This window comes from Sebastes fasciatus, chromosome 14 (genome assembly GCF_043250625.1).
Source record: "Sebastes fasciatus isolate fSebFas1 chromosome 14, fSebFas1.pri, whole genome shotgun sequence".
Taxonomy (NCBI): domain Eukaryota; kingdom Metazoa; phylum Chordata; class Actinopteri; order Perciformes; family Sebastidae; genus Sebastes; species Sebastes fasciatus.
The window spans coordinates 31,440,311-31,455,204 of record NC_133808.1 but is presented as its reverse complement, the minus strand read 5'-3'; the positions used below and the strand labels follow the sequence as shown (position 1 = coordinate 31,455,204).

Below are 14,894 nucleotides of genomic sequence, written 5' to 3'. Positions count from 1 at the left end.
AGATTTACTAGGAAAAAACTTGAATATTCTCTGAGATTATAGTGGTAAATTTATGAAATAATTTTTTATTTTTTAAAATAATAATACTGTAAATTTGTGATAAATCATGATTTTAATCTCAGAGAATATAAAAAAAAATGTTCTCTGAAAGTTATTACTTTAATCACAGAGAGAAAATTTTAGGTTATTTTCTCATAAATTTACGATTTAATCTCAGAGAATATCCAATGTTTTTTTCTCTTAATTTCCAATTTCAATGTCAGAGAATATCCAAGGTTATTTTTCTGGTAAATTTCCGATTTTAATTTCTTAGAATATCCAAAGTTTTTTTCTCTTAATTTCCAATTTTAATCTCAGACAATATCTAATTTTTTTCTCGTGAATTTACTATTTTAATCTCAGGAAATATCAGAGTTTTTTTTCTCGTAACTTTTTCTCAGTTTATATATTAATTAATTGTTTACGCAAGTTAACATTTACTGGGACTTTGAGGGCTCTGTGGGATTTTCTTTCTCATGATAATTCATTGCATCTAAACCCTGAAGTAATAAACTAAATTAATCCATTTTGAAAGCAGAACGAACATATTTCACAACCTTACTTACCGCCAACCCGACTACCACTGAAATATGTGAAAATCGGTATACTGTAAGTAACAACATGTTACTGTCGGTTGTTGTGTGCTGTTGTTGTGAATGGATGGACGTGTCTGTGTCTACAGTCCATACTGTGCTCTTGTTTGTCCCTGTCTTACTCTGTGTCTGTGTAATTTCTGCAACGGGCAGATTCAGTACAAGGATTCTGTGGGTCAAGGCACATCCATACCAGATCTCCCTGAGGTGAAGCGGGTCCGAGAAACACAGAAGAATATCAGCTTGGTAGAGGAAAAGCACTGCAGTGACCCTTATCTTAACGCCCTCTGACCTCTGACCTCTGACCTCTGACCTCTCCTACTAGTCTAAAAGTCTAGAAACCTTTACCCTCCGTTAGTTTAGATCCGGTTTCTCCTCCTCCATCCTAACTAAGTTTCATAAATCACTCCTTTTTACCAGCCTTGGTTGACGACTTGATTTTGAATTTCCACAAAAAGATATTTCCCCCCATTTTTTTCCTACATAAGTGCATTTCCCTGGATTTTTTATTTTTTTGGCATTTCCTTAATTTATGATTTTAATTTCAGAAAATATCCAAGGTTTTTTCTTGTAAATTTATTATTTTAATCTCAAAGAATTTCTGAGTTTTTTTTTCTAATAAATTTACGACTTTAATCTCAGAGAAAATCCCAATTTTTTTTCTTGTAAATGTGTTATTTTAATCTCAAAGAATATCCAAGGTTCTTTCCCCGTAAATTTGCGAGAGAATAGCCGAGGTTTTTTAATATGTTTTTATTCGTCCCTGTCTTACTCTGTGTCTGTGTAATTTCTGCAACGAGCAGATTCAGTACAAGGATTCTGTGGGTCAAGGCACATCCATACCAGATCTCCCTGAGGTGAAGCGGGTCCGAGAAACCCAGAAGAATATCAGCTTGGTAGAGGAAAAGCACTGCAGTGACCCTTATCTTAACGCCCTCTGACCTCTGACCTCTGACCTCTGACCTCTCCTACTAGTCTAAAAGTCTAGAAACCTTTACCCTCCGTTAGTTTAGTTCTGGTTTCTCCTCCTCCATCCTAACTAAGTTTCATAAATCACTCCTTTTTACCAGCCTTGGTTGACGACTTGATTTTGAATTTCCACAAAAAGATATATTTCCCCCCATTTTTCCTAAAGAATTGTATTTCAGAATTTTTTCTTGTAAATTAACAACATTAATCTCAGAGAATATCCGAGGTTATTTTCTTATAAATTTAAGATATTAAATTCAAAGAATATCCAAGTTATTTTTCTCATAAATGTATTATTTTAATCTCAGTGAATATCAAAGTTTATTTTCTCCTAATTTACGACTTTAATTTTAGAGAATATCCAAGTTTTTTTAAATGTTTTTATTTGTCCCTGTCTTACTCTGTGTTTGTGTAACTTATGGGGCAGATTCAGTACAAGGATTCTGTGGGTCAAGGCACATCCATACCAGATCTCCCTGAGGTGAAGCGGGTCCGAGAAACCCAGAAGAATATCAGCTTGGTAGAGGAAAAGCACTGCAGTGACCCTTATCTTAACGCCCTCTGACCTCTGACCTCTCCTACTAGTCTAAAAGTCTAGAAACCTTTACCCGCCGTTAGTTTAGTTCTGGTTTTTCCTCCTCCATCCTAATCAGTTTCATAAATCATTCCTTTTTACCAGCCTTGGTTGACGACTTGATTTTGAATTTCCACAAAAAGATAATTCCCCCCCCATATTTTTTTCCTAAATAAGTTCATTTCCCTGCATTTCTTTATTTTAATTTAATTTTTTTTGGCATTTCCTTCACTCCTAATATTTCTTTGAGTGTGTTATCGCCATATGTGACGTTTTTTTTGTGTTGTCTCGTTCAAAAGATTCAATACAAAGAAGGAGTGGGACAAGGCACGTCAGTATCAGAGACCCCAGAGATGGAGAGAGTCAAACGCAATCAGCACAACATTAGCACGGTACTCATCAGAGAGAGTGACCCTGTATTCATCCGCCCCTCTTCCTCACCCTTCATCTCCCTCAAACACACTCATAACAACTCTCCTTTAGAGCCTTTAGATGTCAGAACTGTTATTTTTGTCACATCAGACCCACCACGCAGATATAACACAGTACATACTGTACTTTTATTCGTCCCTGTCTTACTCTGTGTTTGTGTAACTTATGCAACGGGCAGATTCAGTACAAGGATTCTGTGGGTCAAGGCACATCCATACCAGATCTCCCTGAGGTGAAGCGGGTCCGAGAAACCCAGAAGAATATCAGCTTGGTAGAGGAAAAGGACTGCAGTGACCCTTATCTTAACCCCTTATAATCATTTCCCATGACGCCCTCTGACCTCTCCTACTAGTCTACAAAACCCTCCGTTAGTTTAGTACTGGTTTCCTCTCCTCCATCCTAACTAAGTTTCATGAATCATTCCTTTTTACCAGCCTTGGTTGACGACTTGAGTTCTTGATTTCCACAAAAACATAATTTCCCCCCCATTTGTTCCTTAATAAATCTTCATTTCCCTTTAATTTTTTATTTTTTATTTCCTTAATGGGATAGTTCAGGTGTTTCTCAGTGTGGTTGTATGAGGTTCTTCTCCATAGTCAGTGCATTACCTACAGTAGATGGAGTTTGGAGAAACAGACAGGAGTACCAGCACAGTAGCAATGTCATTTAGACACTTAACAAGACGTATTTTAGACATCTAAAAATATCTATATCAGTTAAAGTGCACGCTATATTTAGTATATTTTTGCAGGTTTACTTTGCCGTCAAACAGTTCTACAGTCTGTGTTTCCGACGGGGAATCGAAGCTGTTATCTATGCTCTCACCAAAGCCACCAGACTCCATTGATAAAAAGCAGAACACGCTGGTCTACCGCTGCCTCCATTGGTTAGATAGTTTGTGTTATTGTGTGACTTTGGTTAGTTCGGATTCACCAAAGTCACATAATAGCAATAGAGTGCTGCAGGAATGAGTCCTTAAAACCCAGAGATGAGTTAGCATTTTAACACTTCCTGTTCCCTCGTCTGGAAGTCAATGGGTTTTTAGTTAGATGCCTGAAATAAGGTCCATGGTGTAGTTTGTTTATAGACTAGAGTTAGCTTTTTACTTCTGGTGATTGCATTCACACTTCAAAAATCATAAAGTGGTTTTCATTAGTGGAGATTGTCTTGCTGAACAAAACGTGTAACCCAACGGAACAATCCCACTGGCTCTTAGTGGAGGGAACCAGAGTGATGCCAACTTCCTGTTGCACTACAAAAATACGTCATCCCTGCAGCACTCGATTAGCAAACTAACTGATCGAGGCAGTGGAAGACCAGCAACTCCCGTGTTCTGCAAGCTAAAATTACTGTGTTTTTCAATGGAGTCTGGTGGCTGTGAAGAGAGTTTAGATGGATACAACGGCTTCAGTTCTCCGTCAGAAAGGGCTGTCTGACAGCGAGGTAAAGCGATGAAAATATTCTAAATATAGCGTACACTTAAAGGGACTGTTTGTAACTTTTTAAGCGTATAAATGTAGCGGGTCGGGACACATGCGCGCTCGCGTGTGTAGCCGCTGCCTCTCCTCCTCTGCCTGCTTGTCTTCACTCAGACAGCGCGTGTGTTCTCGCTCAGCTCGCTCCACCTCTAGACGTGAACGCGCGTTCACTCCACACTGCAGAAGAGTTAGTTTAGCTCTGAGAATATCTAGTGAATGTACAGTGGACGTTTGTGTAGAAATAACTGCTGCAGCTCCTCCAGACCAACAGAGGTTTCCCGTGTCTTGTGAAGTGACGGGGCTCTGCAGAGAGACACGTTGTTGTCTCATTACCGACCGGGTGCCGGTGTCTCCCTGCTCTCTCCGGCTGCGGGCGGAGAGAGCAGGGAGACACGCTGCAGAGCCCCGCTGCCTCAGCCTGCACTGAAGCAGGAAAAGCCAACACTAGGATCAGATCTAAATCATGTTCATGGAGAGACCTTCGTCTGGTCAGCTAACATTACTGCCAAGCAGCTGAAATATAGAGTGATATTGTGGTTTTAGCTGACGTGCGTCGCCTCACTGTGTTGAGCGATGCTCCTTCATGTATATTTAGAGCGAGCAAGCACGAGCCTGACGCTGACTTTCGTTGACTTCACCACCACAGTTGTCGCTGTTAACAAGCATTTCTGAGAGTTACAAATAGTCCCTTTAAACTGATTTTTTTAGGTGTTTTGCTCCCGTCCACAGCAATACATTACTTTGCTCCATCTACTGTCGGTAATACACTGACTATGGAGAAGTACCTCGAAACACCCGAACTATCCCTTTAAATTGAAAACTAGTGTTGCCGCGATATTTGACTTTTTCCGTGTTGTCTCGTTCAAAAGATTCAATACAAAGAAGGAGTGGAACAAGGCACGTCAGTGTCAGAGACCCCAGAGATGGAGAGAGTCAAACGCAATCAGCTCAACATTAGCACGGTACTCATCAGAGAGAGTGACCCTGTATCCATCCGCCCCTCTTCCTCACCCTTCATCTCCCTCAAACACACTCATAACAACTCTCCTTTAAGAGCCTTTAAGATGTCACGCCCACCACGCAGCAGATATATAACACCAGTGAACCTGGTGGGGTCGGCTGAACCTCACCATCATAACCTGCTTCTCCATCCTCTCAGGGAAAATGTGTTTAATTCCATGTTTGCTGTGGTTGTTTTTGGTTGGTGCCGTGTTGTGTCTCTTGTCTTCCTGCAGTTCTTCTCTGATTGACTTTTTTTTCCTCCACTTTCTCTCTCAAACCCAAACTGTCGTGTTGGGTAGATAAAATACAAGGACTCTCTGGGTCGAGGAACGGCTATATCGGACCTCCCCGAGGTGAAGCGGGTCAAACAGTCCCAGAAGAACATCAGCTCGGTAGCGGAACAAAACCGAACCACGTGTGCTCCCTAACCGTTGAGAGTGGATCTAGTAGTGCTCATCCCTCATCCCTCATTATAAGCCTGTTTGCTACTCCCTCCCTCCCCACCCTTCTCCTGCTGTCATCACCTCTCGCTCATCTTCATCCATCTTCATCCAAGGCACCGACTGTTTCCTGAGCTCCAGCCCATCATCATCATCACCTCTTTGACCCTTCATTTTCATTCATCCATCCTTTTTTTTCTTTAATCTTCAACGCTTGGAGCTGAGTGAAACCCTCCTCTTGTGGCCTGTGATGTGACGCCCAGTATTCTGTATCTTCTAACCCACAGCCCAGCTTTTTATTTTCAAGCCGCTAAGTTAATTTCCACTCCACAGCTAACGACAAACTAAATCTCCTGCTGCAGCGTTAGAGGAGTGTGTTTTTGTTTGTTTCCACATGTTTGTTTGTCCACAACAGAGATCCTGGCAGGGAGATACCAGGAAGAGTCACTCTATAGGACCAATTTCTCAGACGCTGCTTAAAGGGACAGTGTGTAGGATTTGGCGGCGTCTAGTGGTGTGGTTGCAGATTGCAACCAACTAGAGAGTACCCGTCTGCTCACCGATTTTAATCTCAGAGAATATCCAAGTTATTTTCTCATAAATTTGCGACTTTAATCTCAGAGAGCATCTGAATTTTTTTTCTATTAATTTACAATTTGAATCTCAGAAAATGTCCAAGTTTTTTCCCGCAAATTTATGATTTTAATCTCAGAGAATATTCAAGTTTTTTCGCGTAAATTTGCGATTTTAATCTCAGAATATCCAAGGTATTTTTTTCATAAATTTCCGACTTTAATTTCAGAGAGCATCAGAGTTTTTTCCCGTAAATTTGGGACTTTAATCTCAGAAAATATCTGAGGGTTTTTTTTCTCTTAATTTATGATTAAACGGATCGACGAACCGTGCCCGAGTACGGTACGGATCGTTCACACTAATCAAACGAACTGGACTTTGGGGTCAAGTGTACTCGGATCCGGGCCGCTGATGTGAAAGTTTCAGATGATTATACTCTAATGAAAACATATTTATGAATATTATATTCTCCCGAAAATGTTACACACTGTTCCTTTAAATATCCTCTAAAAACAACTGGAAGCAATTCCTTCTCTGAGATTAACTCCTCTTGTAAATCTCCTGAAACCCGCTGCGTCTGTATCTTCAGTGTTTGAGGTTGATCCGAGTCTCTGAAAGCCGTCCTATAGGTGTGTGTTCTGTCTGTGTGTGGTTCCGAGTGTCTGACTAGCCCGTTGGGCCGCTGTGCTTCTGTCCTGTAGGTGTTGTATAAAGACAGCTCAGCCAAGGGGACTCCTGTGACGTTTACCCCCGAGATGGAGCGGGTCAAACGGAACCAAGAAAACATTAGCTCGGTACCTTCAGAACCACCGCTAGAACGTATTCTACTTCCAATATGTTCTACGTAACCCTCTCTCTACCTGTCTCTAGTTAACTGTATTAATTCTCCCCTCTCTCTTTATAAATGTGTTTAATCAGCTGTGGTGTGTCTGTGCACATCATCACCGCTAACCTCTCCTGTCGTACTCCTCTTCATCCCGCCCCCCACCCCCCGTCGTCCTCCCACTGAAGACTGGGACGTAATCATGTTCTCCTTTAATACTTCAACCTCCCTGCTAATTCATCCGTCTGAACTCCCAGTAATCCCAGCAGCTGTGTGTGTGTCCTGTTGCCGTTCAGCCTCCACCCTTTGTGTTGTGCTGTGACTTGTATGTATGACGGCTTCAGATGTTTGATGCGTTCCAGCCGCTCACCGTGCGTCCTCTGCTCCACCTAGGTGCTGTACTCGGACAGTTTCCGTAAGCAGGTCCAGGGCAAGGCCGCCTTCGTTCTGGACACGCCTGAGATGAGGCGCGTCAGGGAGACCCAGCGCATCATTTCTGGAGTAAGATTTTGTGGTTGTTTAATTCTCTAATTCTTCTGCAGGTAGTTTAGTTTTCCACTATTTCTCTACTTAAAGGATAAGCCTGGCGTTCGTCCATATTTAAGACCAAAACCAACGTGTGGTAGTCCGTCTCTCACCAGTTTATGATGATACCAACCTTGTCAGTAGATCTCAGCCCCACATTTCTTCCGACTGAAGACGTAAATCTTTAAAAATAGGTCATGTACAGTACTGCTGAGGACTGCTGTTAGGTGGACACCTAAAAGAATCAATATCAGTTTAAGTGTACGCTATATTTAGAATATTTTCGCCGAACTGAAGCCGTTATCTATGCTCTCGCCAAAGCCACCAGACTCCATTGGCAAAAACAGTAATGTTACCTCTCAGAACACAGGAGGTGCTGGTCTACCGCTGCCTCCATCAGTTAGTTTGTTTCTGTTATTGTGTGACTTTGGTGTTTTAAAGGGACTATTTGTAACTTTTTAAGCATATAAATGTACCGGGTCGGGACACATGCGCGCTCGCATATGCGCAGTCGCGTGTGGCCGCTGCCTCTCCTCCTCTGCCTGCTCGCCTTCACTCAGACAGCGCGCGCGTTCTCACTCAGCTCGCTCCACCTCTAGACGTGAACGCTCGCTCACTCCACACTGCAGAAGAGTTAGTTTAGCTCTGAGAATATCTAGTGAATGTTCAGTGGACGTTTGTGCAGAAATAACTGCTGCAGCTCCTCCAGACCAACAGAGGTTTCCCGTGTCTTGTGAAGTGACGGGGCTCAGCAGAGAGAAACATTATCGTCTCGTTACCGACCGGGTGCCGGTGTTTTCACTGTTCACTCCGGCTGCGGGCGGAGAGAGCAGGAAGACTCGCTGCAGAGCCCCGCTACCTCAGCCTACGCTGAGGCAGGAAAAGCCAACACTAGGATCAGATCTAAATCATGTTCATGGAGAGACCTTGGTCTGGTCAGCTAACATTACTGCCAAGCAGCTGAAATATAGAGTGATATTGTGGTTTTAGCTGACGTGTGTCGCCTCAGTTTTGAGCGATGCTCCTTCAGGTTTATTTAGGATTAACTTTTGGTGACTCTAGTGAGTATTTCCTCGGGCAGGACAGTGTATGACAAATTTCCAAAGTTGGAATAAACTCACAAGAGTTTTGCTAGAGTCGCGGCACGCTCCTGTGATCTCGATCGTTTGGTGTGAGGTGGTCTTAAAACTCAGTCCGAGCAGTCAGTCTTTTTCTCGTCTTGGTGTTCTGATAAAATCAAACACGTTTTTAGTCTCGGCAATCGCAAATAGTGAAGAATAAAGACGTGAAGATCGTGAACAACCAATAGGTGCTCTTTCTCCAGAACTTTACAACAGTGTGAATGCACATCCCCAGTCTTTGCAAAGTCTCTGTGACTTAGGACACATCGTCTTGAGATGTGAGGAGGTGTCTTCTGGTGTATGGTCGGCATCACTGTGGTTGTGATCTGTGTTCTCCAGGTGAGATACCACGAGGACTTTGAGAAGAGCAAGGGCAGCTTCACTCCCACCGCCACCGACCCGGTGACGGAGCGCGTGAAGAAGAACACCCAGGACTTCAGCGACATCAACTACCGCGGCATCCAGAGGCGCGTGGTGGAGATGGAGAGGAGGCGTGCCATCGAGCACGACCAGGAGACCATCACTGGTACACTTACAACAAGCATGAACACAGTCAGCTGTTCCCTACCTGTTGGGGGTTAATGGTGTCTTTTCACATAAAGATATGGACATGGAAGTTAAAACTGTCCTTTAAAATCCAACTACAAGACATTTGAACTGTAAAGAAATGGTAAAGTAACTAACTGATCCTGTATTTGACTCTCAGATCTGCGTGTGTGGCGCACGAACCCCGGCTCTGTGTTCGACTACGACCCGGCTGAGGACAACATCCAGTCCAGGAGTCTGCACATGATGTCAGGTGAGATGATAAAACTCATCGTACTGTAGGTATAAAGAAGAAGACATCAGTTCAGTTATGTTTTACATCAATAAGTATTAAATTGTAATTTTTCCCCCAAAGGGTCAGAAGAGCTGAATCCTCTCTCTATGCTTCGTCTGCTAATTACATTCTGATATTAATACAAATTAATTAATAGAAATCACACCATTAGAGCTATTTTATCATGGTCCAAAATATTGGTACAATTTTAACTCTCCATTTAGCATTTATAAGCAATATATCAACACTTAATAAATACACTATAATGTAAGCAATTTAAGTGTTTAAATAGAATAGGAATAATAATAAATAAAAAGAAATAAAAAAGAAATAGAGAAAAAGAAATAGGGAAAAGAAATAATAATAATTATAATAATAATAATAATAATAATAATAATAATAATAATAATAATAATAAATATAATAATAATAATAATAATAATAATAATAAATATATAAATAAAATAAAAATGAGAGATGAAGTTAGAAAATAGAAATAAAAGAATAAAAAAATAGAATATGAATAATAATAATAATAAACAAAAATGAATAAAAAATAAATAAAGAAAAAGAAAATTGGGAAAAGAAAATATTTTATTTATTTATTTATTAATTAATTAATTAATTAATAAAATTAAAATAAAGAGAAACAAAGTAAATAGTGCCTAAATTTTCATAAAAAAGTCATAGTATATTATAACGTCAAAAATGTAATAAAAAAGTCATAGTATAGTATGTCGTCAAAAAACATTTAGCATTTATAAGCAATATATCAACACTTAATAAATACATTACAATGTAATCAATTTAAGTGTTTATTATTGTATATAATAATATGTAAATTAGCCACGTGAACAAATATTACGGTTTTGTTTATTAACTGTTTGTACGTACAAATCATTCACATCAAAACTATTACGTCATGATCTTTATAGACCAGTTATGGAGTTATAGTTTTTGACAAATACAATAAATAACATTTACTGTGGTGACTGATAGATTTGTGAACCCCATAATAATGCTTAAAGTCCACTTACAGAAAAAGGAACTCTTAAATCTGCATATTTATTCGATCATCATGTCAAACGTTAACTCTCATAATATTATTATATTATTCTCATAATATTACGACTTTTTTTTCTTAAAATTCTGATTTTATTCTCATAATAAAACTTTTTTTCTTGAAAACTTCTGACTATATTCTTATAATATTATGATTTTCTTTTCTTAAACTTCTGACAAAATAACTTCTGACAAAATACAATAACACTTATAATTGTCCTTATATCTGCTTACAACTACATAATAGTGTGTTATGTACCATGCGATTTATTATATATTATATACAGCTAGTAATTACTAAATAAGGGCTGGTAAAGTAACGTTTTGTTTTTGTTTTTTTAAATATGTTTATGATATGTTAAGTCCACTTTAAGAGTTAAAGTGTTATTTGAAGGTGAATATAGGAGTAGAAGCTCGGCAAAATGTCACTGCATGGTCCCCAAAATCATTAGAGTAATCATCTGACGTCACATTTCACAGCAATCCGGCCACTATTTGTTGAGATATCCGGCTGAATTAAAAAAAGATTTATGTTAATTTAAATAGATTTGTTCCAGCCGTGGCTGCCGTGATGTAAATGTTAGATCTGATCATAAGTATCGATCTTATTTCTAACGCTGTTCTGACAGTTCAAGCTCAGCGTCGCAGCAAGGAGCACTCCCGCTCCACCAGCGCGTTGAGCGGCGGCGCTGACGAGAAGTCTGAGGTGTCCCAGGACGCCGACCACCACATGTCCCTCTACAGCAACGGCTTCATGGCCTCCTCTGCCGGTAAATGATCTTCAACAAACACTGTATGCTGTATGATGTGTTATACACTGTAGGAGTCTAGTATATGTGGGGTTTAGCATCTACAGCGTAAATGCATCAGTGTTAGGACTTATCAGTGGTTTCCCTCTTAACATCTGCAGGTTACCAGCATGCTAAGACTGTGGAGGTGCAGCAGAGGTCCTCTTCAGTGGCCACCCAGCAGACCACCGTCTCCTCCGTCCCCTCTCACCCCTCTACCACCGGGGTTAGTAACACACATTCACTTAGTTTACACACACACACTGCACAAGCCAGTATAGGAAGCTTAAAGAGCAGCAGAACAGCCTCTGAAAATCTAGTTTTTACTGACCTCCAGTGGTTTAAAGTCTTATTAGGAGAAAAGAGTAGATAGAAGTATAGGAAAGAAATTGAAAAAGCATAACGAAAATAGATAAATAAATAAAAATAAAATAAAAATGAGAGATAAAGTTAGAATAAATAAATAAAAGAATAAAAAAATAGAATAGGAATAATAATAAACAGAAATAAATATAAAATAAATAGAGAAAAAGAAATAGGGAAAAGAAATAATAATAATTATAATAATAATAATAATAACAAATATATAAATAAAATAAAAATGAGAGATAAAGTTAGAAAATAGAAATAAAAGAATAAAAAATAGAATATGAATAATAATAAATAAAAAGAAATAGAGAAAAAGAAATATAAATAATATAAAAATGAGAGATAAAGTTAGAAAATAGAAATAAAAAAATTAAAAATAGATTAGGAATAATAATAATAAATAGAGAAAAATAAATAGGGAAAAGAAAATAATGAATTAATTAATAAAATAAAAATAAAGAGAAACAAAGTAAATAGTGTCAAAAATGTCATAAAAACGTCATAGTATATTATATCGTCAAAAATTTCATTTAAAAGTTATACTATAGTATGTCATAAAAATATCATAAAAAATCATTGTATACTTAGTCATAAAAAAAATGCCCTGTAAAAAGTCATACTATAGTATGTCGCCTAAATTTTCATTTTCTATATTCTCTGCAGAAAACCGTGCGCGCCATGTACGACTACTCTGCAGCAGACAACGACGAGGTGTCCTTCAAGGACGCCGACGTCATCGTCAACGTGCAGGCCATCGACGAGGGCTGGATGTACGGCACCGTGCAGCGCACCGGCAAGACCGGCATGCTGCCGGCCAACTACGTGGAAGCAGTTTAAAAGACGAAAAAGCCCGCCCATCGTCCCTCCAGAGTGGGCGCGACGCATCCGCAGGGCTCACTTCCTGTGATCACAACCGTGGCTTTAGTGCAATGTGTAGTTTTCTTGTAGCTCTGTGACTGTATTTTAATTGTGTTGTGATTCATACGCTGCTGACCCCGTTGCTCTGTGGATGTGACTGATTATACATACTATGACTGTTTTAGATTGTTTGACACTCTCTTGGAAAAACTCACTAACAATAATACGCTATGTGTATATTTAAAAACAAAAAAGTTTTTTTCTCAAATAGTTCCAATTATGCCTTTAATGGAAATGCTATAGAGAGAAAAATAAATGACTAATGAAGAACTAATGAAACTAATAAGGAGTCCGTCTCCTTCACGATGAAACCGCTCCTGAAGAGTTGTACGAGACGAGCCTCAGTCTTCCCTCCTTTACACTGAAGGCTGCCCACTGGTAGAATAAGTGTGTTTTGTTTCTTCCGATTATTATTATCAGTAGCTAATAAAGCACACCGAGCTCCTGCAGCACTCTGCCTCCTTCTTTTCATTCAGAAATACATAACATTTACTGTGGTGACTGATAGATTTGTGGACCCCATAATAATGCTTAAAGTCCACTTACAGAAAAAGGAACTCTTAAATCTGCGTATTTATTCGATCATCATGTCAAACGTTAACTCCTCTTGGTAACTGTAGTTTTATTCTCATATTTTAAATAATATTTGAATTTATAATACTTTTTTCTTGTAAACTTCTGACTTTATTTTCATAATATTCGTCTTTTTTTCTTGTAAACTTATGACTTTATTCTCATAATAAGATTTTTTCACATAAACTTCTGACTTTATTTTCATAATATTCGTCTTTTTTTCTTGTAAACTTATGACTTTATTCTCATAATAAGATTTTTTCACATAAACTTATGACTTTATTCTCATAATATTATGATTTTTTTTTCTTAAACTTCTGACTTTATTCTAATGATATTACGACTTTTTCCTCGTAAACTTATGACTTTATTCTCATATTATGATTTTCTTTCTTAAACTTCTGACTTTATTCTCATATTATGATTTTCTTTCTTAAACTTCTGACTTTATTCTAATGATATTACGACTTTTTTTCTCGTAAACTTCTGACTTTATTCTCATAATATTACGACTTTTTTCTCTTTAAGTTCTGACTTTATTCTCATAATATTACGACCTTTGTTCAGTATTCTGTAACTGTAGATTATTTTTCCAATAATTTGAAAAAGATAAAAAAAAAAGTTTAAAAATATATTTATCTTGAGGTATGTGCATTTGAAAACATTTTTAAAAAAAGAAACAAGTTATAAAATCAATAAAAAAAGAGGAACAGTATCAGCAGGCTAGATGTGTCTTTAGTACCTGAACACTGAGTCAGCTGGACAGCCAATCACAGGAGGGCCTGAGGATCTCTGAGTCAGCTGGACAGCCAATCACAGGAAGGCCTGAGGATCTCTACCGGAAGGGAAAGTTGGTGAAATGCGGAAGAGAAAGAAAATAAAACGAAGAGCTCCCACTCTCACCGTTTTTCAGGAACCACAAACGTCTTCCATCCAAAAAAAAACAATGACTGACCTCAGCTAATCTCTCTCTATGAGCTGCTCCTTTAATAAATATAAAAACTGATAATTTTAAGATCAGTTTGGTCAACTTTATTTTCTTGGCTCATTAATGAATGAATGAATTATTATTGTTTTGGGCTTAATTTTTAACTAAAAATGTGACTAAGTGGTAGCTTGTTGAATTATTATTATTATTATTATTATTGTTATTATTATTATTATTTTGACAAATATGTTTATTCTGACTGGCATATGCATATAATTTATGACTTTATTCTCATAACTTTATGCATTTTTTTCACTTAAATGTATGACTTTATTCTTGTAATATTACGACTTTTTTTCCTCTTAAACTTATGACTTTATTCTCGTAATATTACAACTTTTTTCTTGCAAACTTCTCATTTTATTCTAATAATATAACGACTTTTTTTCTCATATACTTATGTCTTTATTCTCAAAATATTACGACTTTTTTTTCTAGTAAACTAATGACTTTATCTTCATAATATTAAGATTTTTTTCTCGTCAATTTACGACTTTTTTCTCATAATATTACAACTTTTTTTCTCTTAAACTTATTACTTTATTCCCATAATATTATGACTTTAGTCTCGTAATATTAGGACCTTTTTTTCTTGTAAACTCCTGACTTTATTGTCATACAACTTTTTTTCTCATAAACTTATGACTTTTTTTCTCATAATATTACGACTTTTTTTCTCGTAAACTTATGTCTTTAATCTCAAAACATTACGACTTTTGTCTCTTAAATTTACGACTTTATTTTCATAATATTACAACTTTTTTTCTCTTAAACTTATAACTTTATTCCCATAATATTATGACTTTA

At 37.8% G+C, this 14,894-nt stretch overlaps 1 protein-coding gene across 1 annotated transcript in view; it reads left to right on the top strand.

The window, feature by feature from the left end:
- neb (nebulin) overlaps window positions 1–12,975 on the top strand; it is a 106,347-nt gene extending 93,372 nt beyond the window's left edge. The window contains exons 130-143 of the mRNA XM_074657902.1: window positions 786–878; window positions 1,436–1,528; window positions 2,029–2,121; window positions 2,475–2,567; window positions 2,786–2,878; window positions 4,955–5,047; window positions 5,387–5,479; window positions 6,802–6,894; window positions 7,317–7,424; window positions 8,909–9,095; window positions 9,276–9,368; window positions 11,081–11,221; window positions 11,362–11,465; window positions 12,272–12,975. Coding sequence (XP_074514003.1) covers window positions 786–878; window positions 1,436–1,528; window positions 2,029–2,121; window positions 2,475–2,567; window positions 2,786–2,878; window positions 4,955–5,047; window positions 5,387–5,479; window positions 6,802–6,894; window positions 7,317–7,424; window positions 8,909–9,095; window positions 9,276–9,368; window positions 11,081–11,221; window positions 11,362–11,465; window positions 12,272–12,445 — 1,551 coding nt within the window. The 3' untranslated portion in view covers window positions 12,446–12,975. The remainder of the gene's footprint in view (window positions 1–785; window positions 879–1,435; window positions 1,529–2,028; window positions 2,122–2,474; window positions 2,568–2,785; window positions 2,879–4,954; window positions 5,048–5,386; window positions 5,480–6,801; window positions 6,895–7,316; window positions 7,425–8,908; window positions 9,096–9,275; window positions 9,369–11,080; window positions 11,222–11,361; window positions 11,466–12,271) is intronic.
- The last annotated feature ends 1,919 nt before the right edge of the window (window positions 12,976–14,894 follow it).